The sequence below is a fragment of the Accipiter gentilis genome, chromosome 4, assembly GCF_929443795.1.
Source record: "Accipiter gentilis chromosome 4, bAccGen1.1, whole genome shotgun sequence".
In the NCBI taxonomy this organism is placed as follows: Eukaryota; Metazoa; Chordata; class Aves; order Accipitriformes; family Accipitridae; genus Astur; species Astur gentilis.
This window is the reverse complement of record NC_064883.1, coordinates 46,715,655-46,743,540: the sequence shown is the minus strand read 5'-3', so window position 1 is coordinate 46,743,540 and position 27,886 is coordinate 46,715,655. Positions and strand designations below refer to the sequence as shown.

The 27,886-nt window shown below is 44.8% G+C and overlaps 1 protein-coding gene across 3 annotated transcripts in view; it reads left to right on the top strand.

The window, feature by feature from the left end:
* The window catches only part of SETD2 (SET domain containing 2, histone lysine methyltransferase), a 69,410-nt gene that overhangs the window by 13,591 nt on the left and 27,933 nt on the right, over nucleotides 1-27,886 (top strand). Inside the window, exons 2-12 of one of the 3 annotated variants that reach the window (XM_049799271.1) lie at nucleotides 2,324-2,339; nucleotides 5,723-10,164; nucleotides 12,430-12,561; nucleotides 13,443-13,571; nucleotides 17,162-17,285; nucleotides 18,501-18,578; nucleotides 18,885-18,982; nucleotides 20,856-20,982; nucleotides 22,616-22,750; nucleotides 23,423-23,551; nucleotides 26,595-27,233. In XM_049799271.1, coding sequence (XP_049655228.1) covers nucleotides 2,324-2,339; nucleotides 5,723-10,164; nucleotides 12,430-12,561; nucleotides 13,443-13,571; nucleotides 17,162-17,285; nucleotides 18,501-18,578; nucleotides 18,885-18,982; nucleotides 20,856-20,982; nucleotides 22,616-22,750; nucleotides 23,423-23,551; nucleotides 26,595-27,233 — 6,049 coding nt within the window. Of the gene's footprint in view, nucleotides 1-19; nucleotides 2,340-5,722; nucleotides 10,165-12,429; nucleotides 12,562-13,442; nucleotides 13,572-17,161; nucleotides 17,286-18,500; nucleotides 18,579-18,884; nucleotides 18,983-20,855; nucleotides 20,983-22,615; nucleotides 22,751-23,422; nucleotides 23,552-26,594; nucleotides 27,234-27,886 lie in introns of those variants that run through there. The other 2 variants (XM_049799272.1, XM_049799270.1) reach the window with 2 other exon arrangements.

Genomic DNA, 27,886 nt, shown 5'->3' with positions numbered 1-27,886 from the left:
TAAAGCAGCTCAATTTCTGCTGCAAGATTTTCTCTGGGTTTTGAAGGATCTGAACTAGCTTTTTTCCCCCGTCAGTGTATTGTAGTTTTCTTGCCTGCTTTGACCCCCCCTGTACGGAAGCCGGTGCTCTGCTGTCTGCCTTCGTGGAGCAGCTCTTTCGAGGTGGCAGATGCTGAGGCTGCTCTTCCAGCCTGGCGTCGTGTCCGGGAAATCTGCTGCTGTGGCTGCAAGCTTGGAGCGGGACTTGAGCTTAGAGCTGGCCTGGATTGTGCTATGATTCCTGCTGTTATGTGGGCATGCCCTCTTGGAAGGGAAAATTTCATTCTTAGCTTTTGGTTTTTGGAGACCTCTACTTTGTGTACTTGCCAGCATTTTAGCTTAATACTGGTTTTATGCAATGTTTCAGCAACAAGAGCAAAAATGGATTGTTAAGAGGAATTACTTACTTTACTCTTGCAGCAGGCTATTAATTATAAATACTACACTTCATTACCTGTCTCCCAATATATAGCTGCTTAAATCTATGTTCTTATGTATAGGGAGACAGTTATTTCTTTTTGGTTTAGGACCACCAGCTTCCATCTGTTGGTTCTTATTCTGTGCTGTATCACAACACGTCTGGTTACGGATGTCTTGAAAATCTTCATAGAACCACAAAATCATGTAGATTGGAAAAGACCCTTAAGCGCATCGAGTTCTATGCTCATGTTGAGTCTTGGCTGCACTAGACCTCAGTACTGTTCTCACCCCTTGTAAACACTTGCACTTAACACCCAAAATTTGTGACTGTCAACAATGGTGTTGTCCTGCAAGTCTAAATCTCCACTTTCTGTAATCTTAAAAATGAAACCTCCTTTTAGGCACTAATTTGTGTCAAAGTGCTGTTCTTAGCGGGCTTCTGACCTCTGCATCAGCAGTATTTTGAATTCATGTCGTGCTTAACCCCATTAAATCACACATGTGCCCTCGTGTACTCCACAGCTTGCTTAAAATCATGGCTTATGCTTCCTCAATGAAAACAAACCATTTTTGCTGCTCTAAGAACGATTTATAGCCTACTAATAAGCTTTATCAATTGGACGTGAGCCTTCGTAGAGGCAGGAGTGTATTACTGCTGGTGATAGGTCTTTCTAGCAGGTTGCTCCTAATTCTCTGTTGATGATGGCTTAAATGGAGAAATAGGTGGTTACTGTTGTGCTCTCACCGCCTCGGGTCCCTGCCTGGGTTATGCAGAAACCGAGAGCTTTGGGTTTCTTTTCCAGAAACTGATACTTCTCAATTAGCTGGGGCTTGAAGTGAAATCTGTGAACCTTTTCTGCAAGAAATCTTTCACTGTGTCACCACAACAGTGCTGAACTATGGCTCAAAAGCTGATAAAATTTAGGAAAAGTCCAGCTGAAAACTTCCCCTGTGTCTATAAGGTAGACAGGGAACAGGCTGTCTGCGTGCAAACATCAAGGTTAGAGCACTGAAGAGTCTTTTGTACTTTTAGTAGAGGAAATTACAGATAAAGACAGATGAGCTGTTGACATCTTGGTTGAGGCATATTGGTAACAGTAGTTGTGTTCTTGAAACTACTTTTTTTTCGTGGTATTGGAGTTAAGAACTTAGGGAAGCAAAGAAAAGCTGGGCTTTCCTGTTGGCTCAGCATTGGCAGGTTTGGTTGGGATCAAGGTAATGCTCCAAATTAATTCATTGTTGAGCAGCTAGCTGCCAAAGTACTGATTAATTAAGTTTAAGCATCATGGCAAATAGCCAGGGCTGCAGATCCATAGCAGGACATACAGCAGTAAGGCGTTTGTAATTATCTTTCATTTCTCTCGATGAGAGAAACAGATACTTTTCACTGTTTCTGGGCTGTTAAGGAAAATACTAAAATTGAAAGAAAACCAAATTCAGCTTCCTACATCTCATTTTCGAGATTTTTTTATAGCTGTGTTACCTCTGCAGTGTCTGTTGAAATAAGGTTCTTTCTGGTTTCCAAACCCTCAGAAGATAACACCAAGCCAGCAGTTTGCTCAAAAAAGGTTTGCTCTGTCAAAGTCTGTGCAGAATTTTCAGCTTTGAAATTCTTGAGCTTCAAAACTATGCTGTGTTCCCCTTCAGAGGTGGTTGGTATGTCTGCTTGACCATTGGGTGACGTTGGTAGGGGCATCTCTTGCAGCAGGATTATTTGTGGGGTTGTTGTTACCCTCTCTGTGTCCCTGGGTCCGTCCCGTTTGCAGTGCCAGACTTCTGATGTTAACGTTTCTTGTTTCTGCCTGATGTTTACACCTCCTTCTTACGTTTTCTTTTGCATGTTTTCTTGGCTGGATTGCAACAGAGAAGAAGAAAATGAGGTGAGTAAAACTGATTCCTTTCTTGATGTAGCTCCTGAGACATGCATTAGCCCAACCTGGTTAGTTTGACCTATATAGATTTCATGAGGCAAGAGTGACTAAGCGTCCAGATAAAGCAAACTGATGTTATTCTGGGGTGCCTCTAGTTCAGTGGTTAAATCCGGGAAAGAAGGGAAACGCCTTCAATACCACTTCTGCCATCTACACACAAGGGTACAATAGCAGAGCGCAGTGGTGCCCTTGAGTCATTCGGTGTAGGTAGATGGTTCTTTCTGCACTGTGAGAAGATGATTATCTAAGGACTTCATCTGTAAAAAAAATTAGTTTTGCTGTGTGTGACTAAATGAATTTAAGGGCAAAGGAGAAAACTTGGAGGGACTGGAACAGTTTATAATATAGCAGCATAGAAATCACTGCTGCTAATAATTTTTTATGCTGTAAGACCATATCTGCTCTGGTTGTGCTGGTGACCATACTGTGTGTCCTCCCTATGTTCCCAGTGAATTGAGAACTGCAGGAGCAGTGCTGCTTCAGTCATTGAGTATCTCTGCTGAAAATGCAGAGTGAGTTTCTTATGGCCTTTTTCTTTCTGTAAAATACCCACAGCAATGTTTTGGGGAATGTTCCCTTTCTGTAAAACATTAAAGGAAGGAGAACTCCTCTTCTAGAGAGCTTTTGCCAGTAATTGCTACCTATTAAATTTCAAAAGTTACCTGTGGAATATGTTTAAAATTCTGTAAGTCATGTTTTGTTAAACTTGGTGTTATTTAAGAAAAAAATATCCCTGGAAGGGTGAGCACATGAAGGTGAAACATTTGTTCTGAGATGTATCATCTCTGCTGAACAGACTTTGAAAAGGGGAGGAATAGAAGCTTAGCAGGTCCTTTTTTTGCCTTCAGGTCCTGTGTTTTGTGTAAAGGTGGATGTATCCAAACCCCGTTATTGATGTGTGAGCTGGGATTTCAGATCTGTTGTGCCTGAAGTTAAAAAGATTTTGATCAAAACATTGGCACATTTCCATAGCTGTGAATGTTTCACATAAAATAATTTCACAAAAGTTCTCGCAAGAAAGAAAACTTTTGAATGCTGATGCACTGTATTTACTGTATTTTAAAATACACATTTATTATTTTTTTATATATAATTGGTATGATAGGTGAATCCACTCTCTGATAAGAATTTGGATTCAGATTTTTGGAGACTCCTTCCATTAGATATCAGGGTATGGCTGAAGACAGGAACTTGCTCTCTTACTCTTCCATTGTCCCAAGACATATGCACAGGTTGGGGTAAAAATTTCTGGTCATGTAGGGATAATAATTGACCCAGCAAACCCAAAAAATGATGTTCCCTTGCTCTTTGGGAGGCTGAGCCCAGAGTCCTATGGGAAGGTGGTCTCGGTAGCATTCAGACATATAGAAACTCCTATCAAATGGGCTGGACACTTGATGATTTTGTCCTTTATTCTTCTATGAGTTAGTTTATATACACTTGTGTATTAGTCTCTGGGTCACTTCTGATGTGTGGATTCTTTTGAAAATGGGTAGCATTTTCGGCATGACTTTCTGGAGATGGTTGTGAGACAGTCCTGGAGAGAGGAGTGTGTTTCAGAGGTCCTGGGCAAGTGTGTGGACATGCACTTTTTTTCAAGGTTGCTGTTTGGGTGCCCTTTTAGCCATGGCACTTATTTAAAAGCACCCATGAAATGACACCCATGTAAATAACACCCATTTAAAAGGAGTGCTTTTTATTTTTTGCACCCATTTTTTCCAGAATGCAGCTAATCATCTGCTGGCAAAGCTCAAATGTGTACATGGTGGTGGGTTGGGTAGCCAAGACTAGTCATGTGGAGACCGTGACATGGTTTCCACAATTCAAATAAAAACCCCATGTGTTTCATCAAAAATGAGGATATTTTTATATATATGATGTCCAAGGGTGCAAATAGAATGGGATGGGGTTTCCATTCCGCCAACGTCTTATTTAATAATTTACTATGGTGCCTTTAGCCTGAGCAACTATGCATTGTTTCACAAAAGTTAAAGGATAACAAAGTACGTAATAATTCACAGTGGGTTGCAGGAAACCGCTGTTGCTGCCAAAGATGTGTTCATGCAACAGTTATGGGAGTAAAACCCAGCTCTGAACAATTTTTATACTGCTACAACTGTTTCCATTGGAGTTCTGCTTCTCCCACAAAATGTAATTACACTAATGCAATTTGGATTTATGGGGATAAAGACTATTGACAAGAACACCCTTTTACCATGGTGCCACAATGTTTATCTTTAGGGATTGCACTCCTGTGACACAGCTTTTGCATAGATGAGCCCTCAGCTTTAAAATAGTTGGAGAAGTGCCAAGATGGGTAAACATACAGTGCTTTATGCTCTGAAAATTGCTAATCTCGGGCTTGGATAAATGCATCCTGTAAGGTAAGAGGTTTTCATGTGGAAGGAACTTTGTTGCTCTAGACTTGCTCCATTTCCAAAGCCAGGGTTCATTTGCAAGTGCTGGCACAGCAGCTTTCTTGGTAGAGATCCTGAGCTCTTAATGTCCTAGAGAAGATGACTTTCAGCTCATTAGTATTGAAAACAAATGGACTTGCTGTAGCACAGTCCTCACTGCAAGGTGGCGAGTGAGATCCTGGGCAGGAGACAGCAGATAGCTTCTGGTGAGATGTGCATGGAGCATATTAGAGTCATTTGGCATGGAAGTGACAGAGTCATCACGCATGAGTGGGTCCTGATGGGAATTCTTGGAGGTTGTTATATTAATACTGATGTACCCCGAGCCTGGAAACTTATTAGGAATTTCTAATGATTCAGATAAGGCTGTTGGCAGGAGGTGGGAAAGGACAGGACTTAAAACTGCTGCTGTAATTCTGGGTAGTCTCATTCATGCTGAAGCTAAGTGCATCCAGGTGCAGTCTCCTGGGACATGAAAACAAATGCACTTAAAGCATAAAAATGCAGGACGTTTTGTAGCGTGGGACCACAGAAACAGCACAAACAAAGGGGTGCTATCTCTTCAATTAACTTCATATGTTGAACACTATCTCTTTTTAAAAAAACCTAAGAATTAAATCAAAAAAGGACTTTCAGTTTGCTCATTAATAAGTCTGTTAAAAAGCCTCGGTCCAAACCCCAAAGGAGGTTTTGCTCCAAACTGGAAATGACTGGGTAATTGATTCTGTTCAAGAGAGAGCCAGGCGCAGAAGGCAGTGCGGCTATGCTATCCCAGACTCCATCCCAGGGTATCAATTTCTATTTTATCGTCATGAAAAATTCACCAGGTAAAAGAAAATTGTTCATTGTGCCTCTAGAACAGAGTTAAAACTCTAAAAACCAGTTCCTCTAATGCATCTTGTTTTTCTTTTGCAGGGCAAGCCTGAAACTGTGCAGAAAGCTGGCTTTATCAAAGGCCCTGTGTTCAAAGGCATTGCTTCGAGTCGCTTTTTGCCCAAAGGCACCAAAACAAAGGTTAACCTTGAGGAGCAAGGAAGACAAAAGGTCTCTTTCAGCTTTAGTTTAACCAAGAAAACCTTACCGAATAGATTTCTGACTGGTCTCGGAAACGAGAAACAAAATGAAACTCAGAACTCCCCAGCAGTACCCCTTCAGACTGACTTTAACCCCAAAAGTAAAATGGACCTGGGGGATGCCGCTGGTTCAGCTGAGGAGTCTTCACCTCCGAAACCGAAGGTAGAATTAGGGAAGATCCATTTTAAAAAACATTTACTTAATGTCACAGCAAAACCTCCACCAGCTACAGCAGCAACGCTACCGCCACCGCCGCCGGCTGTGGCACCAGTAACGGAACCGGTGGCATTGGCCGTGGACTTTCCCTCAACGCCACCGCCTCCCCCGCCTCCCCCTCTGCCGACGGTGTCGCCAGCAGCATCAATGCCTGTTCCTACAGCAGCAGCCTTGCCACAACTGCCGGTAACACTGATGTCGACACTGTTGCTGTCGCCGCCCGTGGAAGTTGAAGTCCCTGCTTTGAAGGAGCCATGCCACACAGTACCTAAGGAGGCTTTGGAGCCGGACGTCAAGCAGGATGTGATATCGCGCGGTTTGGAAGAACGTGTAGCTCCAAACATGCCCGAGCAGACGGAAATAACTCCACAGAAGGAAGATTCCCATATTGGGAAAGAGGATGAGGTTTCCGATGGCTCGAAGGGTGCTCCCCTCTGCTCCCGGAGGCAGGGGTCAAAGAGGAAGTTCTCCCAGTCCGACGGCACACTGCTGGGCTCCGAGTCTGATGAAGATTCGGTGAGGACCTCCTCCAGCCAGCGGTCACATGAGCTGAAGATATCCAGTACAGAAAAGGAGAGAGATCCCAGACGAAGCTCCGCATCTCTCAGAGGTGACGACTTGGGGAAGTCCTCCTCACGCTCCAAGTCGGACAGGGATGAGAAGTACTCGAGTTACTCAAAATCAGAAAGAGATTCGCGGTATGCGTCCTCCCGCTCTCGATCAGACCGAGAGAGAAGGCGAAGCCGGTCTCATTCCCGTTCCCGATCTGATCGGGGCTCCCGAACCAGCTGTTCCTACTCGAGGTCAGAGCGTTCGCATTACTACGAATCCGACCGCAGATACCATCGGAGCTCCCCGTACAGGGAAAGGTCGAGATATTCCCGTTCGTACGCTGACAACAGGGTGCGAGAGAGCTCGGACTCGGAGGATGAGTACAGGAGGACACATTCCAGATCAAGCGACTCGAGGCGTACGTCATCCCACTCCTCCTCCTCCTACAGAGACTCGAGGACTTCTTACTCTAAGTCGGACAGGGACAGCAAAGTAGAGTCGTCTCATGCCGATGTGGAGAGGAGAGGAAGGTCTTCTTCAAAAGCAGACAGAGATTCAAAAAGGACTTCAGAAAGTGAAGTAACCAAAAGGTGCTCTCCCCTTGATGAGCTAGGCTATCGAAAGGGGACATCCCATTCTAAGCCTGACAGTAATGTGAATTCCTCCCGTTATAAGTCCACCCCTTCAAAGACCCCTGCACCAAAGCCTGATAAATTTAAGAGTTCTTTCTGTTGTACAGAATCAATCGAAGAAATAAAACAGCAGTCTAATTCTCTAGATTTAGAGACCTCTTGTCTAAAAAGCAATGAGATCAGGGTGTCCATTGCGAAAAAATTTGAAAGGGAAAAGACACTTTCTCCATTAAGTCAGTTAAATGATTCGCCGGCTTTTAAAAAGGCAGACGAATCGAAAGTGGGTTTTCCTAACCCAAAGTCCGAGGAACTTACAGGACACGAATGCCGTGACAGTGTTAAGGAACAAGAAACTTTATTAAAGTTAAAGCATGATCAGTTAAGAACATGTTTCCCCATGGAGCTGAGTGTAAATGGGTCCCCAGAGGGCAGGGCTGATGGTTTGGCAACTTCCAGTGCCTCCAAAACAGAGGATGTCGCCATGTCTTCTGACAATAGCCTGTGTCGGTCAGAAGCATTGCCTGTCGTGAAGATGAGTCCGTCGTATCCATTGCCATCTAATGGGTTTGAGAGCACGTATGCGTCTCAAGAGCAAGAGCCAGATGATTCTCGGGTCCAGTCCAGTGAGTGCAACAGTCTATTTAGGCAAGCGGAGGCTCCAGTCCCGCAGCAGCAAGGGGAAGCCATCCCTTTGCCTGTCGTGAATGTAGATCATACTAAAACTGTACTTAAGAAGCTGGATGATCAGGTGACTCCGTGTGACAAAACCAAAGAACCAGTTTTTTGCTACATTTCAGACGATGCCACCCCTGCTTTGTATCATTCGGAAGTTGAAATCGAAGCAGAACCAGCAGATTTAAAAGTTACATCCGAGACTTTTCTGGACGTGCAGGTAGAGCCGCAGACGGTTACGTGCGATTACGAGAGCACGGAGGATCACCACTTAAAGTCTGCCTGTGATGATGAGCACGGCCACCCTTCCCATAAAATTAGCCTGGCAGTGGAGAGCTCGAGCAGGGATCCCTCCCAGGATGGCTGTTTGCCAAGGCTCAGGTCAGACCATCCTGTGCCAGAGGAAAGCGTCTCTTCCAAATGGGATGTGCCGCCACCAGATGGATACCAGGAGCTGCTCCAGCATTCGGAAGCCGAAGAGATGCTCGAGTTGGATACTCAGCACGTTGATCTTGGTTTGGCAAAAGGCAAGCCGTCGTTCAAAGATGAACATTCGTACTATTCGGAAGTGCCGCTGGAGCACCGCAGCAGAAAGGTCGTGGAAGAAAGTGCTGTTTCCACCGAGGGAGTTGTGCCAGATGATTTCAGGGTTCGGTGTCCCAGCATGCTGGCTGAGAAGGATGAGGGAAATGAGCCCTTGGTGGCTTCGGCTTTTCCAGACGCCTTGTTTCCCTCCTGTGATGTTGTTGTCACTGCAGAAGAAATGGAGACAGTAACTCAAGCCCCGACGTGCGACAGCAGTGGCAACGCCGCTGAATTTGTTCCTGCTGGCCACGACGATTACTCTGATACAGGAGAGAGTGACAGCGAGGGGGGCAGTGAAGACAGTGACACGGAAGACTCGGATTCTGATGACGGCATGCCACGGAAACGGCTGCAGTCTGTTGTGGTCGTACCGAAGAACTCAACCATTGCGATGGAGGAGAGCAGCCCTGGCTCCTCGCGGAGCAGCCAGGGCAACAGGCGCTTCTCCGACCACTGGGACGATGAGCGACCTGAGCCCAGTAGACCCTACTATGAAGAGAGATCGGAGACTATGGCGAGTAAAGGTGGTCCACAAGTAGAGAGCAGATGTTCTCCTAGAGGGATGGAGAAGAGTCCAGCAACTTCTACTGAGCTCAGCAGGAAGGAGATGGAGGAGCTGCGGCCAGATCCGTGCCAGCCTCAGAGTGACGGCGTTGACAGTACGAGTCAGGCAGACCTAATGGCAGACTGCCACGGCAGACCTAACCCAGATGAGAGGATAATGTTGAAGGAGCTGATGTCCATTGGTAGGCCGGTCGGCCGACAAGATGAGCAGCCGTTTTGTCTGCCAGAATGTTTTGAAAGCACCGATAAATCCCGACACCAGATGAGCTCTTCCAAGCCAGACAGTAGGCAGGGGAAGGGTGGGCTTAACCAGTCTGGCCTCGGAGACTTCTCCCGGCTGGATGGTTTTCATACAGCAGAGGATCTGGGTGGTTTGGGCTGGGACTTTTCCCAGCCAGAGAAGCCCAGTAGCACCTACCAGCAGCCAGATAGCAGCTTCGGGGTCTACGCGGGCTACGTTTACCAGCCGGGTTCAGGAGCGTATGGCGGCTCTCAGAGTTACTGGCAAGGCAATGGTTATTGGGATGTGCGATCTGTTAGCAGACCTTCTGCAGTTAATTATGAACGACTCCAAGGGCAAGTACCGGATTCTCTAACGGAGGATCATGAGGAGTACGAAGAGGATGACCGTTGGGATGATGACTGCAAGCCTCGTTTTCCCAGCCCCTCGAGTAAATGCCAGATGCCCGGGCAGAAAGAAAAAGGCTCAGTACAGGCACATGAGATCAGCAGCAATTCAACCAAGGAGCTGGTGCCTGGTGGGGAGAAGAAGGAGGAGGTGAAGGTTTTGGAAAAAAACGATGCGAAAGAACGAGGTCCACCAAAAAAAAGACGCCCGGAGTTGGAGAGTGACTCTGAAAGCGACGTGGAGTCGAGGGAGAAGAAGAAGGTGAAACTGGAGGGGGAGCAAGTGGAGTCGGCACCGCAGGACTCCTCCATGGTCGGTCGGTTGTGTATCATGGATGACTTCAGAGACCCCCAACGCTGGAAGGAGTTTGCCAAGCAAGGAAAGATGCCCTGTTACTTCGACCTTATTGAGGAGAATGTGTACTTGACAGAAAGGTAACTGATTTTTTACCCTTTGTTTTTTCTTTTTCTTGCCTATAGCAATTTTAGATTTTAACTTACATTTGGTTCTGTGATAGCTTTTTTTTTTAATGGCCAAATTGGTGTAATTTGGAGGGAGGGGGAGGGATGTCATGTTCCCTACGTCTGGCAAAGCTGCTCATAAAGGAGACAACTCTGGACAGGTGTTTAACGCCCCCGGGTCTCTTCTCCTAAACAGAAAACCCCGATTGGGCCCAGACAGGCCCTGGTGATGTGAAGAGGTGGAAGATGGGAGGGTATGGGGGAGGGTGATTTATTTATACCCTCTTCTCAGTCATCTCGCAGTATCCCCTTTGTCTAGGGTTGATTTGGGTATCAGGCAGGACTTGCACACATAAGATTATGGGCATCAGCACCAAGTAAACGTGTTATTCTTGTACCCGTGGTAGTTTGTAAGAGTAACTAAAACTTTTTCCAAGCTTTTTGCTTTATTCTCTATTGTCCACCCTTCATCTGAACTTGGTGCAGCTACATTAGAGCTCAGAGCGGTATAGCAGCATCACCTTGGGGCTTGCCAGATCTTGTCTGTTTAGGGTCCTCAAATGCCACCTTGCTCCCTCTCTGAAGACACAGGGAAATCTGCCTGGGTGTGGGAAGGGTTTTAGCAAACAATGTGTGTTTCCAGAGGCTTTGGTTACTTGCATGTAATTATTTGTCTTCTCGGATGAGTTATTTTAGATCTAACAGACTGTGATTTGAAGTATCAGAGGGTACGGTTGGCTGCAGATTGTCCTTTTCCCTTTTGCATGGGAATGTTGCACAGGATATGATCCCTGGAAAATAAAATCATCTATTTCTGAGCTTTAGGGATAATTAGTAAGTGTATTGCTTCAGGGCTCAACTACTTCTGTCCTTGTGAAAAAAATACTCGTTCTGGCTTTAACACGTAGGTGAGAGCTCCTTACGAGCTTGTAACCAATTCCTATTCCTGGCACAGACTATGGTAAGGCCTTCTGATGATGGATGCCTATTTAAAATCTTGCCATTTCTTTTAACTTCACGGTCCTTTTTCATCTCCTGATTCCTCAAGGGTGCTTGAGTAACGGTGTTCCTGCCAGACCAACGGGTACCAAGCGCCGGTGCTCGCCAGCAGCAAGGGCACCCAGCGCAGCAGAAGCTCGTGGGGGATGCCTCACGTGGGCCAATTTAAACACGTGTTGGGCTTCATGTGTTGGGGTCTTAACGCTCAAGGTTTTGCCACATCTTTTTTTCACTAAAATGGCTTTTTCTTTTTATTAAAAAAATGTGTTTTAAAAGATATTCTTGATTCAGAGTCTGAGTATCATCCACTTGCATGCAGATAAAACCTGCTATTTATTTAAATCTAGGGTTTTTTTCTTATGCCTTTTTTTGTCTTGCTGGGATCCACGCTCCAGAGCATTTCCCTAATCATCTCATAGCAACTAAAATACCAATTAGTAGATGCCTTTGATGCCCTACCTTTTCTGGAACTGCAGTTTTCTTATTTTCTTTTTCATCATCTTATTTGACAGTAAAGTAGAGGTTTAAGTAGCTAAACTCTCCAATTTGCTTCATTAAAAGAAAGCTATTTTAAAATGGTACGTGCACTTAACTAATGGTTAATATGTTAATATTTTAGAACGTAGGTTTTTCCCTGGCCTTTGGATCAATGAAACCAAATGGACTATTACAGAACAGCTGAGGTTGGAAGGGAACTCTGGAGATTGTCTCCATAATATTATATGTGAATACAGAATATAGTATTTAATGAGAGGCTAATCAAAGTTTACCCTTTTAGTTTAAACCTTAGAACTTGTGCTATATGGTTATATGGTGAGAAATCCTCTGTCTAGAAAAATCAGGACTGAATTTTCTGAAAATTGGTTTCTTTACTTGTACAACAAAATGAAGGGATTTTAGCCCTTCCTCTGGGTGTAGGTGTATGCGCATGTGTTCATCTACATTGAAAGTAAAATTGGACTGCGGACATTGAGGAGAAGGAAAAAAGTTAAATATCCTGGGATGTCTTTCTGAGAAATCACCTTTTGTGATCAGAAGGGCATCACCTCCTGCTCAAAACAAACTGAGTGTTCTTGGTTACCTCTGTACCTTCTTATGGTTGTCCAAAGGTAATCAATCCATATGGCCAGTTTCTAGAGAATAAATTATTTTCCTCCAGTAACAACTGACAAAGATTGAGGAGTAATTTCTCTATGCAGGTGCTGCCTAACCTGTATTTCAATGACTTGTCTTCAATAGGAAGAAGAACAAATCTCACCGGGATATTAAACGAATGCTGTGCGAATGCCCTCCTCTCTCCAAAGAAGAGCGAGCTCAGGGGGAGGTTGCTTGTGGAGAAGACTGTCTCAATCGCCTGCTCATGATAGAGTGGTAAGTAGCGTTTCATGAGTTACCAGAGTTGGGCAGTGTTGTCCACGAGATGACTTGGGAGCCCCTAAAGGAATCGAGACTTTCCTGGGTGGTGACAACAAGCTGTCTGTGCACTCTCATTTTCTCTGGCTGGTGTGGAGTGATCTTCAGAGCCTACACATCAGCATTTAAATTGACCTTAGGTCTTCTGCAGGAAGCTAGACCTGAGAAACCTCCTGTTAAAACCTGCTACAAAGTCCTGGAGTCTTCTGCTCCTCAGCCTTAACTCTAGTCCATCGCAAGCATGGTTGGAGAGAGTCAGAAATGCAAATTAGCTCTACTTGAGATCCTTATTTCCTCTCATTTCTCCTTTTGCATCTCTCTCCTCTCCCCAGAGCCTCACCAGGCTGTTGTCTCCTTTTCCCTCCTTCTAGAGGCTAGGAGAACGGGGAGCTCTGTTGTGAGTGGGAGGCAGGGGACGGGGCGCTTAGTGGGATTCACCCCCTGGCACAAGGATTGTCACCAGCTGGAGTGGAAGGAGAGGAATTAACTGGCAGAAGTCCTGCCCTTTCTTTTTAATTTAATAGTCCAGGTAGTAGATATAGGGGAAGGGGGGTATCTTGGGGGGAGAACTCTTAAAAACATGGGGAGAAGAGGCCAGTTCATCCCATTTTGACTGTACAGTGGCATTCACATTCCAAATGTTTTTATCTTCCTTCCAGAAATAAGTTGTCTGCATTTGCATGTTGACAGTCAGATGGTTATGCTTTTTATAGCAAAACATGTTTGAAGGTTTTACACTGAATTTATTATGGTTCCTTGGTATCTATTTCCCATCTGAGCCATTTCTGTTATTGCTGTTGTCCTGCTGGGAATTGATTTGTTCTGTTTCCTTCCCTTAGTTCTTCCAGGTGCCCAAATGGCGACTACTGCTCCAACAGGCGCTTCCAGAAGAAACAGCATGCAGATGTTGAAGTGATCCTCACTGAGAAGAAAGGCTGGGGGCTGAGAGCTGCCAAAGATCTGCCATCGTAAGCCTTTGCTCTTCGAATGACGTCCTTGTGCTATTTTGCTCCCTCGTGAAGGGAAAATAAGTTGCTTGCATTTTCTTAGTTTCACTGACATTAGTAGATTTGCTGAGGTTCTTCCAGCTTTATATACTGTCCTTGTCCTCTGTCAGGTGTCCCTCTTAGTTATCGCCATCTACATATCCGCTAATTGCATGTTAGGTCTCCCACTCTGGTTTTGCTGTCTTCTCATTAGGGTTTCTGACAGTTGTGCAATGGCTTCCTCTTGTGTTCAATCTGTCTTCCCTTCTTTTTCTGTCCCCACTACATGGTGTCAGAGGAGCACACGCTCCGGTTGTGTCTCCTCTTCTTCTCTTCCCACCTCTGCGGGACCCTTCTCTTCCCACCTTCTTCTTGAGTCCTCCCCCTCCTCCCCTTCGGACTACATGAAGATCCCATGGAGACCTTTCCTCCCTCGTTAGCCTGTTGTTAGTTAACGGCTGTACTTCTGAGTGCTGGTTTGACATCATCCATGCTTACAGATCCGAGTCTGTCTTTGACTTGTCTCTGTTTCACTTAAGCCAGATGATATTTGCCTGTTGTGCCTGGATGAGTGCCTTTAACGACACTATCTGGCACAAAGAAGCTGGTGGGACTGGAACACAAGGGTTGTGCGGTGCTTGAACCCGTTGGCAGCAGGATGGATGCTGATATTTTTGGAATTACAATCCTGTTTGGAAACTGTTGTACTCAAAAAGTGAACGTGGCTGGGAAGAAAACTAGTGCTGTGTACATTTTGCTCGGTAGGTGTGTGTGCAAGGAGCAGGTCTGAGACGGGAATGCCTTTTCACTAGGTAGGGTAAGTCAAGGAATTGCTTTCTGCCTTGCTGAGCCAGTGCTTTCTCATTCTCCCAGTAGCAAAAAGAGCTTTAGATGATGCCAGGAGAGAGGAGCAAGGACTTTTAAAGAGCTGCTGGGGCCTGAAGCACAAGGTGCAGCGGAAGGAGCAGGATGGGCAGGAGACAAAGATGGGGTTTGTTGGGAGAAGGGAGCAAGGCAGGAGGTGTCTCCAGGTGAGAGCGGCTGCGGTGAACTGGCACACTCCTACGGCTAGAAAGACCTGGGTGGATTTTTCTCCTCCAGGTTCAGATCTCACCATTTGTGTGCAGGTTGTGCAGGCGTGGGTGTTCTCTCAGATCCACACAGGCCGAGCAGAAGTTGTTTGTGCTGCTCTGCAGATGAACAACAGACTTTGTAGAAGAAATTGCTGGAGTGTCTTGCCGTGGGGAAGCAGTGCTGTGTGCTGAGAGTTTCACCAGGCTCTGATTTTCAGGCTGTGGGATGGGCATGGTGAGTCTGTTCAGCCTCAAGAACACCAGAGACTGAGCTTCAAGACAATCTGGCTAGAACGTAATTGTGCAAAGATTTTCTGTAACTCTGGATATTTTAGTGAGTTTCCGTGGAAACTCTGATTTTTATTTTAATTTTTTTTTTTTTTTAATGCTTCTGTTGAAGACAAAGAGTTCTGCTGAGGAATCCAGCAGTGTTTCTGACACTTAAGAAAGCTATAGGTCTTACAGCAGAGCTTTTTGCTGCTATATCGAATGTATGAGACTAATTCACAGGAGGATATGGGGAAGAGTTTTGATTGCTTTAGAGAGGTATGCCAAGTTATCTAAAATGCAGTGAAAACAATTCTGCATTTTCAACCCAATATGGTTAACTGAGAGTGCCTTCACACTGTGTTTATGTAAAAGATAACAGCATTAAGTGATAAAATGAGTGAGTGCTCTCCATCACTGTTCTGTTGCACAGCAACTGTATCTAAGAAGAGGGTGAGCATTGTGGCCTTTTCTGGCTCCTGATTTTCCAGATTCACCAGATAACCCAGGGAGTCCCTGGTGCTGCTGGACCTAACCTTTGCAAGAGCAGGGTCCTGTTGTTTTTGGAATAACATGTGCACATGGAAGTGGTAGTGATGGGGACTGAAGCAGTGCTGTTGCCCTCTGTGGAAATACCAGGTCCAATTTATTTTAGGAATTTCTTTTGAAGACGAGGTCTGGAGGTTGTAGTAAAGATATGGATGGTAGTGAACAGCTCCCCATAGCAAGCATCGTGTCTTCTATGGGAATGTGTCTGGGATCAGGAATGTTGAGAAAGATGGGAAGGAGATAACTGTGTGAAGAGCATCTTGGGTAAGAGAGTAAAAAATCAGCAGGAGCAGCAAAAGTATCTGTTGCAATTGGCCTGTGCGTGTCAAGGGATTTGGATACAGTTCCTCAACACTTGATAGGGTGACTTGAGTCTGGGGCTGGCTGGAATATTGCTTTTGTTTCTGTGTGTGCTATTCTGAAAAGCTGTTGTTTGGAGAGATTTGCAGGCTGGCAGAACATTGCTGTGGAGCTAAACCTTGTCTTAGGAGAAGAAAACTTTCTCTTGATAGTCTTCCCACCAGAAGACAGTTTGTGGATGGTCACAAGTCCAGCAAAGGGTGGATAGGTTGTACACCCAGAAAGAGACCTGTCCCACTTGATGTGGGTTTGTTCAAAGATATTTCTAGCTCGGCTCTCCTTGCTGTCCTGCCACTGCACCTCTGTTGCCCAACCTTGGAGTTTCGTGGTTTTGAGGGGAGCTAACCCAGCTAAGCAGCAGGTCATCAGAAGCTGCTGACGTCAGATGTTGCTGACATCTTCATGTTGGTATCTGCTAAACGCAGGCTGGGGAGGCATCTAGGAGAAAGGTACGGCTGAGTTGTAGGCTGAAAGAGCAGATTAGTGTATCAGAACCTTTTTTTTGGGTGGACGTGGAGATGGGGAAAGATGGACGTTGTTTATACACGTGGGCTGGAAGGCTACCACGGTACTGTGCGAGGGGCTGGGATTAACGATGGGAAGGAAGGGGGATGAGTGATACTTGACCAAAACACTGAATGCTTGGTCTGGGTGGAGCTGGGCAGGAGCTTTTGCTTTCCTAGTGCTCTCCTGGTTAAGCACAAGGAAAAAGTTGAAGGGTTCAGGGTGATATTAAGCAAGGGAAAACTTAGGACAGATATCAAGAAAGCTGTATTGCAATGTGTCTTAGTAGACTGGAGGGTGTAAAGCCCAGCTGTGCTGCAGAATACGATCTGTGAGGTTTGTGTCTGAGTGTAGGGGTAACTCTTTCATCTCTGCTTTTAAATTCACCTTTCCTACAGTTAAAAAGGATATTTTATTGACCCCTCATTTCCTCTACCAGACCAGCAAGGTGCAGATGGGCTTTCCATTTCAATTGAGGAAAACCACCTGCCAGTACCTTCTCTTAACACTCCTTATTTTCCTCTTCACATCACCCCCAAGGTCTTGTTCTTTTATAGAATAAACCCTGCTTGAAGGGGAGCTTTATTCTTGTGTTTGCGCTTTTCACTGTGATGTACCTGCCCATGTGATAGGATAAAAAAACCCCATTAATCAGAATTGCCTGAGATTAAGGCATATACTAATCACAGCTACACCACCAGGATGACCAGGCTGCAAGTTGTATTTAGAAAGCCTGTCTCAGCAGTGGTTATTTTCTGTTCCTTGGTGTTTATTGCTTGTGGCTAAGCAGTGATGCTTTTTTCTTCTTGGATTTTGCAGCAATACTTTCGTCTTGGAGTACTGTGGAGAAGTGCTGGATCACAAAGAGTTCAAGGCTCGCGTGAAGGAATATGCCCGGAACAAGAACATTCACTATTATTTCATGGCCCTGAAGAATGACGAGGTGAGCAGCATGATTGCTGTGCTTGGCTTTGAGGGAGGCCCTGCTTATGTACAGTGCCGACTCTCTGTGAACCCACTAAGCAATGTCCTGAATCTATTAGAAATGTTTTCCTGAGGAAAGGAAACTTTGGCTGGCTTTGTGTTCTCATACCTTGCTTTTTTTTTTTTTTTTTTTTTTTTTAACCCATTGCTCAGTTTCAACCTGGTTTAAAGAAGTCCGGTAGCTTAACTCTATCCCAGTGTCCTTGGAGAGGGGAAATTGTCCTCCCAAGGGAACGGATGGAGTATGGCCCGTCCCTTCCACATGAGCAAACCTCTGTGGGAGAGAAACTGTGTCTGTGTCCCAGCTTGGGCAGATGCTTCAAGCCAAACTCAACCTTCTTGGATACCCAAGTAAACCAGTCTAGAAGACATACTGAGAAACCATGTTTCCTTTCTTCCCTTTCTCACAGAACTACATTAAATTGGGACACTTTTAACTGGTGGAATCCCTATGTGCAGAATTACTGTCATTGAAATATTTATATACCAGAAGTTCTTAATTATTTATCTTTGCTTCAGCTCTATGGGATTGTGGAGCTGTGATGCAGAGAGCACAGCCTTGCTTACCTTGGGCGATGGGCTCTCTCTCGCTGAGAACAAAGTGTATAAATAGAAATTTAATATCATATTCTGCTTGTCTCTTCTGTCAAGACTTTTTGGATCTGCGTAGCTTTACAGTAAATGAGCTAAAAATACTCAGAATGCTTTTTTCCTCTTTTTTCCCCCCAAAGTATGCAATTTTTGTAGCTGCTGTGGGATTGTTACGTGATCACAAGGGGGCACAGAGGAGTGTTTCCAGTTATAAAAGGGAGAACGCACTGGTCCAGGAGACGACCTTTCTATTAAAGTACGATGCGTATGGCAGAGATGTTCGGCTTCCCCAGCCCTCATGGTCATTGCACCATGTCAGAAACAGATACTAAAAATTCAGGATCCCCGCCCAACTGAAGAACTCTGTATTAACCTGCAATGAAAACTAGGAACCATGTACCAGTTGCTTTGTGCTCTTCTGTTTTGGGGGCACTTAATATTATAAAACCCATTCTCCAGATGATGACTTCTGCATGGGTTGTGTTCAAACGCATAGTGTTCATAGCTATACTGCTTCATATTTCTGCCTGGTGCAGTGAGAGGGAGGCTGTTTTGCTGTAGTTGTTGTTTCTTTTCTTTTCAGATAATCGATGCTACCCAGAAAGGAAACTGCTCTCGTTTTATGAACCACAGCTGTGAACCAAACTGCGAGACACAAAAGGTAAACTGCTGGATCAAAGCTGCTGGCTTCTCACTTCTACTGCCTTGCGACTTAGAAAGCTCAGAGTGAAAAGCATTTCTCCTTTATGTCTGGTTTTTTTGGTTTTTGTTGTTGTTGTTTTTGTTGCAACTTAGTGAAATGGAAACAGCTACCTTTGAAATGGGCAAGTACTTCTGAGCCAGTTAACAAATTTTAAATTTATCAGTGATGCTGTTTGAAGGATTAGTCTTGTTAATTTAAAGCAAAACCAGAGTCAAGCCTGGCTTTTGTAATAACTGTTGTCATCTTGTTTTTTCCTTGCCTTAGTGGACTGTGAACGGGCAGCTCAGAGTTGGATTTTTCACCACCAAACTAGTCCCATCGGGCTCAGAGCTGACATTTGATTACCAGTTCCAGAGATACGGGTACGTTTCAGCTCCCTCTGCTTAAGCTGCTGGAAATGGGGTTTTGCGAGCATTGGTGCAATGAAAAAATCCTGCTCCAAAGCAATCCATTGCAAAGCCTCGTCTAACAGAGCAGTTGTAAATGAACTGGAATTCAACTATATAAAAAGCTACCTGGATAAAGTTTCTTCCATTTCTAACACAAGAGATTGGGAGAGGAATTGCCTGTTGATTTAGTATGTCTTTTGCAGTGTCACTTTATTGCCTTTTGTTCCACTTCATACCATTTCTCCCCAGTGGAAATTTCCCAGATAATTATCTTGACTGGTTTTTTTCCTCTATCTAATTATTAATTACCCAAGCTCCAGACTTTGCAATACCCTTAAATAATGCCTCTTCTTCCCCACCCACCCCTGTTTTACAACTTTGCAAATACTTGCAGAGCTGTAAAACCCCAACAGATAGCATGTTCCCTCTTCCTGTCTGACTCCAGAAGTGCAGGTGTGCGAGCTGCAGTGTGGGCTTTGGCTCCCTTCTCTAAAGCTGAGGCTAATATTTTTATATTACTGCTTGTCCAGGTGTATGGCAAAGTATTTCACTCTCTCTATTGTGATGAGCACTAAATAGCATCTGACATGCTTGAAGAAACATGTAATTATGAGATTAATTTTAGATCCATTTTATAATCCGTAAGCTTTTTTTACTGAATACAGTTGTTTAAGGAGTGTCTCTTCCTTCTGGATCCTGCATTCTGCAACTCTATGGCTCTTTCTATAACAAGGAGAATCAGAGATGAATTTTTAGTTGCATTATAAAATTCTTTGTGCTAGAGTATCAGATGCTGTCATGTAGTTTTCTGTTCCTGGTGCAAACTCACAGGAAGGCAGGCAAACTTAGCCTCAGCCCTTCTGGTTGCTCTTGGAGCAAGGCCTGTTTGACTTCTAGGCTCGTGGGAATATCTCTGAAGCTGGGGAATGTCATGTAATATGCAGTCTATACACCCATAATTTTATTTTTATCTGTATATGGCTTAGTCAAAATTATTAGGTTTTCATATTATGGCTCTGTTAGGGCCTCTCTGATGGAGAATCATTTTGCTATGTTGGTTCACTTTGATATCTCGCATATTTGAGTTCAGCATACCTAGTGTTGTCTCACTGGAGTTTTCCAGCTCTGATCTCTTGGTTGTCGTTTCTGTGCTCACATTCTGCTTCGTAGAAGATCTTGCAGATGAGCTTTGCTGTTTGTTGCCATTAGTACTGCAGAGCCACGTTCCTCCAGTGGATTATGCACATTTCCAGCCCTCCCCATTCTCCCAAATAATTTTGGCATATAGGTTAAAATTTATAGTATGTCAAGTAGAAAATACAGAGGCTTTGTAGAAATATTGCCTGAATATAATATAATTTAGATCTCTTCTTCTCTCTATGGCTGTATATCTGTGCAAAAAAACATCTTCCACCTGAATCTTACTGCTTCCATGAATCCTCAGCCTGTTCTTTATTCTGTCTTGAGCTGTAAAATGCAAGCCTTTTTTCTAATGGATATATAATCCTGATTATGTACTCATTAGGAAATATATTGATTGCAACGTGTGGTAAGAAGTTAGCAGTCCTAACAGCTCCACCTTTTCCTTTCTGGTTCTTGGTTCTTGACCTACAAAGAGCCTGGAAGTGAAGCAGACTTTGGTGCCTTGCTGAGACGACATGGGATCACAGTAGCTATGTAAAAGAAATAAAGACTTTGTTTGAATTTTTAGTGGCCAGAAAGGCCTTGCCATGCAGAAAAATTCCTGTCCCTTTCTTCTGAGGATGCACTTAAGGGGAAGGTAAAATAACTTGTGGATGCAGTTGATCTGTTATTAAACTGCTCTGTTGCTTATGCCCACCAACAGCAAAGAGGCTCAGAAATGTTTCTGCGGCTCGGCCAACTGCCGGGGTTACCTGGGAGGGGAGAACAGGGTCAGCATCCGAGCCGCCGGAGGAAAAATGAAAAAGGAGCGCTCCCGTAAGAAGGATTCGGTGAGTCTGATTCCCCCTTGTATGTGTGTTTTTATTTATTTCTAAGAGTAGCAGCAACCAAGGGCTGACCTTGGGCTTGATCCTCTCTATGTGAGTCTTCAGGTCACTTCTCTAGTCTTCTTCTGTGATCAATGACTCATGATGACCTCAAGGTTCATCTTTTCTATGGATGTATTCGTATAATTTTCTTTCAGAGGGGCCCTCAAAACTTGTGTTTTCTTGGAGGTTTAGTTAAATCTGTATTTCCTTTTTCTGGGTTACTTAGCACAAAGTCCCACTGGAGAGAGACTTTCACAGGTAAAATACCTGGTCATCAATACTGCATGCTACTAAAAAGCATACTGAATTCTATGTGGTTTTAAAAATTTGGTTTGTTTTGCATGATTTTTAAATGTCAGTGAAAGATAGGCAATACTGGGTTCAGCATTTACAACATTACCTGAAATTTGTCAGCTGAAAGGGTGCAGATGTTTGCCATCTCCAGGCTGGGATGTGAAATTTGAATCTCTTAATTGCTTTGGCCTAGAGGCAAGTCAGCTTCCAGGAGGAACTTGTATGAACATGTGTCGTATTTGCGCTGACTTCAGTTACAGTTGTGTTTGCAGGTGGACGTGAATGAAATATGTAACTTAAATCCAGACTTTTTTTTTTTTTTTAGTGTTTTTACAGCTTTTCATGCATGTAATCCTCCTCAAGTAGTTCTGTGAACCTACTCCCCACACTGAATTGCAGGGATGGGTTCACATGGTAGATGTAGGAAACTGTGCAGAGAAATCTGAGCAAAGCAGTCAAAAGGAGTTTTGCCTGAGTGCAGACAGTGGCAAGAAACTGCATGGGTTCTTTTTGCTTCCTACAAGGTGTAATTGTTCTGTCCTTGAAGATATAAGCCTCTATTCCTACAGATAAGACTTGTTACCTGCTCTTTTGGGAGAACTACCTTTAAAAATGCTAGCTTCATTTTTATTTACTGTATCGGAGAGTCAGGAAGCCAAGAAATTATTTACAAGTCATTTACAAGGTGTTTTAAAATGCTAATTGGTGGCACTGAGCAATAGGCTAAATTGTGAACGTTGATGTTTGGGTGTCTGCATGGAGAAGAATGCACCTCTTGTTGTAAAGATTATAAATACCTGTTAGGTATTTAAAGAAGTAAACCTATCTGCAATTAAAGATAATCTCTTAGTGCACATCTGTTTTCCTGTGTGAAAAGATAACCTTGCGACTGGGAGTATTTTGGTGTACACACCTGGAATTTCCTTCACACAGCTTTAGATGTATACATCTAAAATGTGCCACTCATTAGGGGAAATGGATGGTGGAGTCAGGGAATTCCTGCCTGTTGCATGTGTGAGTGCAACTGGCTGCCCTCTGTCCCCAGTATAAACAGAACTGGTGGGAACAGTGTGCTCTTCTATGGGATTTGAGGTCTAAAAAAACCCCCATAATAGGCCAGATAAAAGAAACCCAACCACACTGAGTCAAATTAAAGCCAGGCTTCTTTTCCACATGGGCAGATTGCTTGGAAGAGGCTTCTCCTGGCTCTCAAAGCCAAGGGAGCGGATTATCTCTGCCATCGTGTAGGGTGGTATGAGCCTGGCATGACCTGAGAGTTGTTTTTCTTTGGCTGTGGTAGGTGGATGGGGAGCTGGAAGCACTGCTGGAGAATGGAGAGGGTCTCTCCGATAAGAACCAAGTTCTCAGCTTATCCCGGCTGATGGTTCGGATCGAAACGCTGGAGCAGAAGCTCACCTGCCTCAAACTCATACAGGTGAGGAGGACCCAGCTGAAGGGGAGGGATCCACGACCTGTTAAAGCAATGCCCTTGGAGCTCTTGTTAAGTGGAAGAGGGCGAAAGGTGGGAGAACGGTCTTGCACTTGTGCCAGCATCCCAAGCATGAGCCAAGCGGTTCTGCTCACTTTATACATCACGTGTTATCTCCACCCTTTGCTCGTTTTATATTCGGTGGTACTCCTCCTGGGTGGTGATGCAAAATGCCCATTTCTAGAAGCAAATACATTCCTCGTACATAAGGGTTTAGAGAGTAAATGAGTAGTTTGTCAGTATAAAAATCATAGCTGTCTTATCTCCAAGATTATCCTGCATTTTTACCTCTGAGTGCAGATGAGTTGCAGCCAGTTTTCTGTGCAACCCATTATCTTGTTAAGTTTTATTCCGCAATGCGGGCTGTCCACCGGGTAACAGTTATAACGGTTCCGCTGCGTACATTATTGCTCCAAACCCAGCAGTTATAGCCACTTAAATTACATTAGACGTGTGCTGATCTTGGCAAGTGCCTAGTTCTGGCTTCTGCAATGAGTTTGAGAGGTAACATAAGCCCAGTTGAGCAGTTAGCCATGTTAGCATGCGGAAGTCAAAGGGGTTTTTGCCTTTAAGTCTCTGACCATTCCCACGGACTGTCTCTAACTTTGGCTCATCCAGAACACGCACTCACAGTCCTGCCTGAAGTCCTTCCTGGAGTGTCACGGCTTATCTCTCCTCTGGATTTGGATGACGGAGCTGGGTGATGGGAGAGGAAGCACTGCTAACAACCTGAAGTTGCAGCTGGAGGTCAGTAATTGCCTTGGGTTTGAAGCTTTCCTAGCAGCATTGCTAATTGCTCAGAAGCATGGTGATTTTCTTTTTTCTTTTTTTTTAATATACGTATTATATGCTAAGTGTTCATGGAAATAAACTTGGGTATCCTCAGAAGTACAGCCTTAAAACTTCTGCTTTAAGGGAGATCCTTAATATATGGAAAGAATTTGCTCTTGTGGTTTTTCTTAGATTTCTGAGTTAGCAACACAAGCCAGACTTAAATAAAGATCATTGCCATTGCTGTTTATTCCATACTGAACCACGCAGGGAATTTGAGGTATTGACGGTCTGAAGTGGAACTTGAATATTTCCGTTTTCTGTATGTGCCTCAGCATTGCATGCAAAAAGACATCTGGAAGTTCCTTTATTAAAGACGCTTCTACAAGAAGGTTGCTGTGCAGTTTGGAGAGGCGCACCCAGTCCTGCATCCCAAGCAAGAAAGCACAATCCACGTGAGCTCTAGAGCTCAGGGTCCCTCTTCTCCTGCTGACTTCTTTCTTTTTCAGAAGTGGTGACAATCCTACCCAACCCTGCTTCCTTAGCTCAGCACGATTTTTCTCCAAGCTGGTACTTCGTGTTTCCAAATGATTCGTGTCCTACTCGTGCCTTTCTCCTCTTTAACACCGTGGGTTCAGGTGTTCCCTCTGAGAAATGGGCACTGTCAGTACCAGAAGATGAAGACCTGCCTATGTGTGCTTTTGTGAGCCTTCAGCTCTTGGGGTGGGATGAGGATACCTGAAGGTTTTTGGAGCCTAGCTTGATATCGGGTCTAACGAGATGCCTTCTACACTTCTCTTGAAGCGCCTGCATGCTGGTGGTGAGAGGGACAGCACATCTGTCTGCTCAGCAGTGTGTCCCATGGGAAAGTCACTGTTTCCACTGCCTAGTCTTCATCCATCCTTAGACAAAGTTTGACTGTAAATACCTGGAAAACTTCCGTGCTGTCGGTTTAGGGGTCTCTGACGTTAAGTTAGAGGTTGCTGACTTGTGGGGTTCGAGCAGACCTGCCCGTATTTCATCTGCCTTGCACTGTGCAGAGCATGTTGTTGCTGATGGGCCATGCACGTTGTGTACAGGGCATGGATTCAGCGTGTGCCTCAAGTTTTCTCTCCTGCTGATGTGATGTGGCTTTTCAGTACTGCTAGACAGCTGCTGAGTCAACATTCCTCTCCCCCGTATGGGGAGGCACTGTTCACAAGGCTACAGAAAGATCTTTTGAGACCAAATCTACAGGGACTGAGTTAATGTGTTGCAGTAACTGTTCTTAGGAGGGAGCTGAGCTATTCCCCTTTGGGACTGCAGTATTTTCTTCTTTGAGGTAGGTAGGATCCATCTCACTTTATGCATGTTGAAACTGTTGCTCCAAGGGAGTCTCAAGTCTGGATTTTTGTACATATAGTGCCTACCCTACTTGCTCCCTGACATACAGGTGCCATGGCATTGCAGAGCTGCTAGGTAGCTTGCCTCTGACTCATCTTTGACCTCTAGCTTTGGAGAAATGAACGGTCAGGTTAAGGTTAGACTCTGGTTTTTCCCTGGGATAGGTTCAGGCACTCACCCTTGTTGATCTCAAACCCAGAGCTGCTCCCCCCAAGCTTCAAGAGGGAAACTGAATCATGGTAGTGGTGGCTTCATCTCCACTCTCCGTGCGTCTGGTCACAATACACTGTCAACTTCGCTGAGGTTTTGTGGATTGGGTATATTCTTTTAAAATCCAGGTAATTCTTTACTGGGTTGCAAGTGGGACTTGGGATAGGGGCCAGATCACACTTTGCTTTTTTTTTTTCACCTCTGTTTTAAAAAACTGTCATTGTTTTAAGAGAAATAGTCTTTTGGCCATCAGGTGCCCATGGCAGAAATTAGCATAATACCGTAAAACCATCTTCTGTCCTTCACTCCTGGAGGGCTGGTTTTGAAGGTGAGCAAGTTGAAAAGTCCTGTATAAGGGCTGGCTATCTCTTGCTTCAAAAACAGGGATTTGGGGTCTAGTCTTGGGAGAGAATTTGCTGAAGTCACTTGCTGGATCCTGGAAAGGTTGTGCTTATTTAACGTCTGGTGCTTCTTTCTGTGCCCGTGATGCCTGTTCCTACTGACAGGTTTTGTAAAAGGATTTTGGAGATCTTTTCAATAACTTGTTTCTCATGCAGGCTTTGGACAAAACCCAGTTGAGGCCAAGTTTTTTGGCTGGTCCCCAGGGAAAAGCACTATAGCATGAGCTGTGCTGTGTTCTCTGGTACTGTGTTTGTCTCATCACCTGGTACCTCTGTGTGTTTGCCAGTGTCTAAAGGAGGATACTTGTTCCTGGGACTGCCTTCTTGGGTGCTGGAAGTGTGTTGTGGTACTGGGAGTGCAGGTGCTAGCAGAAGCCTCATTTTCTGGCGAGATTAACTCAGCTGGAAGTGCCATCAGTATCAGAGATGCTCGCCTTGTCTTGTGGTTTGGAGTTCCCCAGTTGTCCGTATCTCTTTGTGCTTAAGGTTTAGCTCCATGAGTAGCAGACTGTCTCCTTCGCGCTGATGCCGGTAACACTCCAGCTTCTGCTGCAGCACACAGCACCTCTGTCAAGCGATGAAGAAGTTTTCCTGGTATTAGTTTGCAAACTCTTTTGGGTCAGTCTCTTCTGTTTTGACTGCTGATAAATCTTGATGTTTCTGATCAGGTTTTCTTTCATGTAGCGTAACTGCTGAATTGTTGTATTGATTGTCTTAGGAATGGGTATGGCCAACTGTGTCTGAGCTCTTTGAAATCAGTTTAATTGCAACTAATTGCTAAATTATTTTAATTGCTAAATACTTGTGCTCTCTGTTTTCCACCCACTCGCGGTTTATTTGCTCTCAGCAGTTCACCACTGCAGTTTAGCCTTGAGAAAGGATGCCGCTATCCCTGACCCATGACATCTCACCATCCTATCGATATTTCAGAGTTACTTCTTGTTGAGAAAAGGAAATTGTTCCAGGTTGGAGACGGCTTTAAATTCTAATGGCTCTAAGAATGTGATTTTTGTCTTTGCAATTAGATCATGAAGACACTAGAGCTCCTGCCTATACCTACCAAGAACATGCTGGAGGAGAGCAAGGTGCTTCCCATTATTCAGCGCTGGGCTCAGACCAAGACTGCTGTCCCGCAGCTCAGTGAAGGGGACGGCTACTCCAGCGAGAACACCTCGCGGGCTCACACGCCACTCAACACGCCAGATCTTTCCACCAAGCAGAGCGTGGAAGGTGATACGGACACCCCCAAGAAGCTGGTATTTCGAAGGCTGAAAATCATAAGTGAAAACAGCATGGACAGTGCCATCTCAGATACAACCAGTGAGCTGGAAGGGAAGGAGGGCAAAGAGGACCTGGACCAGCTGGAGGGTGCCCAGATGGAGGTGTCAGAGGAGCAGCAGCAGCAGGAGATGAAAGCCACCATCGACATGCCAGTGGAGAGCTGCAAACCCCAAGCTGCGGAGCTGGAGGCTGAGCCTGAAGCAGAGGTCAAAGAGAGCAATGGTGCAAAGCTGGAAGAGCCCATTACAATGGAAACGCCATCTCAAGATGAAGAGGAAGGCGTATCCGATGTTGAGAGTGAGAGAAGCCAAGAACAAACGGACAAAATTGTGGATGTGAGCGATTTGGCTACCAGGCTGCTCGACAGCTGGAAGGAGCTCAAGGTAAGAGGCACCTACCTGCAGCTACAGCACCTCTGCTCTTGCTAAGGAAAATGCAGAGTTGCTTGTGGTTCAGTGCAAACAGGGCTAAATTGTTGTCATGTTGGTAAATGTTTGACAGCTAAGATTGCCTTTTCTATGCAAAAGGGCTTCTCTGGGTGCTTTCTATATATATCCTTTCATTGCAAACTGCCCTGTACGTGACTTACGGTAGATTTCCAGGCATCGGTGTGTTGCACACTGGAAACAGCAGATAATTCCGTTTGGGCACCACAAAGACACCTTAGTCATCCAGTTATTTTTTAGGCTGTTCAGGGGGAGGGCAGCTGTAAGGGGATTGAGATTCCCTTCTCAACCGATCAGAAAAAGAGGCCAGCAACAGTGCCCCAAGCATTTGTGGTTGAAGTGGCCCAGTACCCGTCAACGTTGAAACAATTGACAGACCGTCTACTCTTAAATTCAGTTATTGCAAGATCATCAGTGTTTCCTGTCCTGTTAACATCTGCTTTTCAGCTGCAATGCATAGAGCCTCCAGAAACTGGTCTGTTGGCCATATTCCGTTCTCTTGTTTGTAGTTTTAGTGCTGGGTTAGTCTCTGGGTGTTTGTGGTTGGTGTTTAGATCAGGTAAATACTCAAATTTGTGGGTGCTATTTGA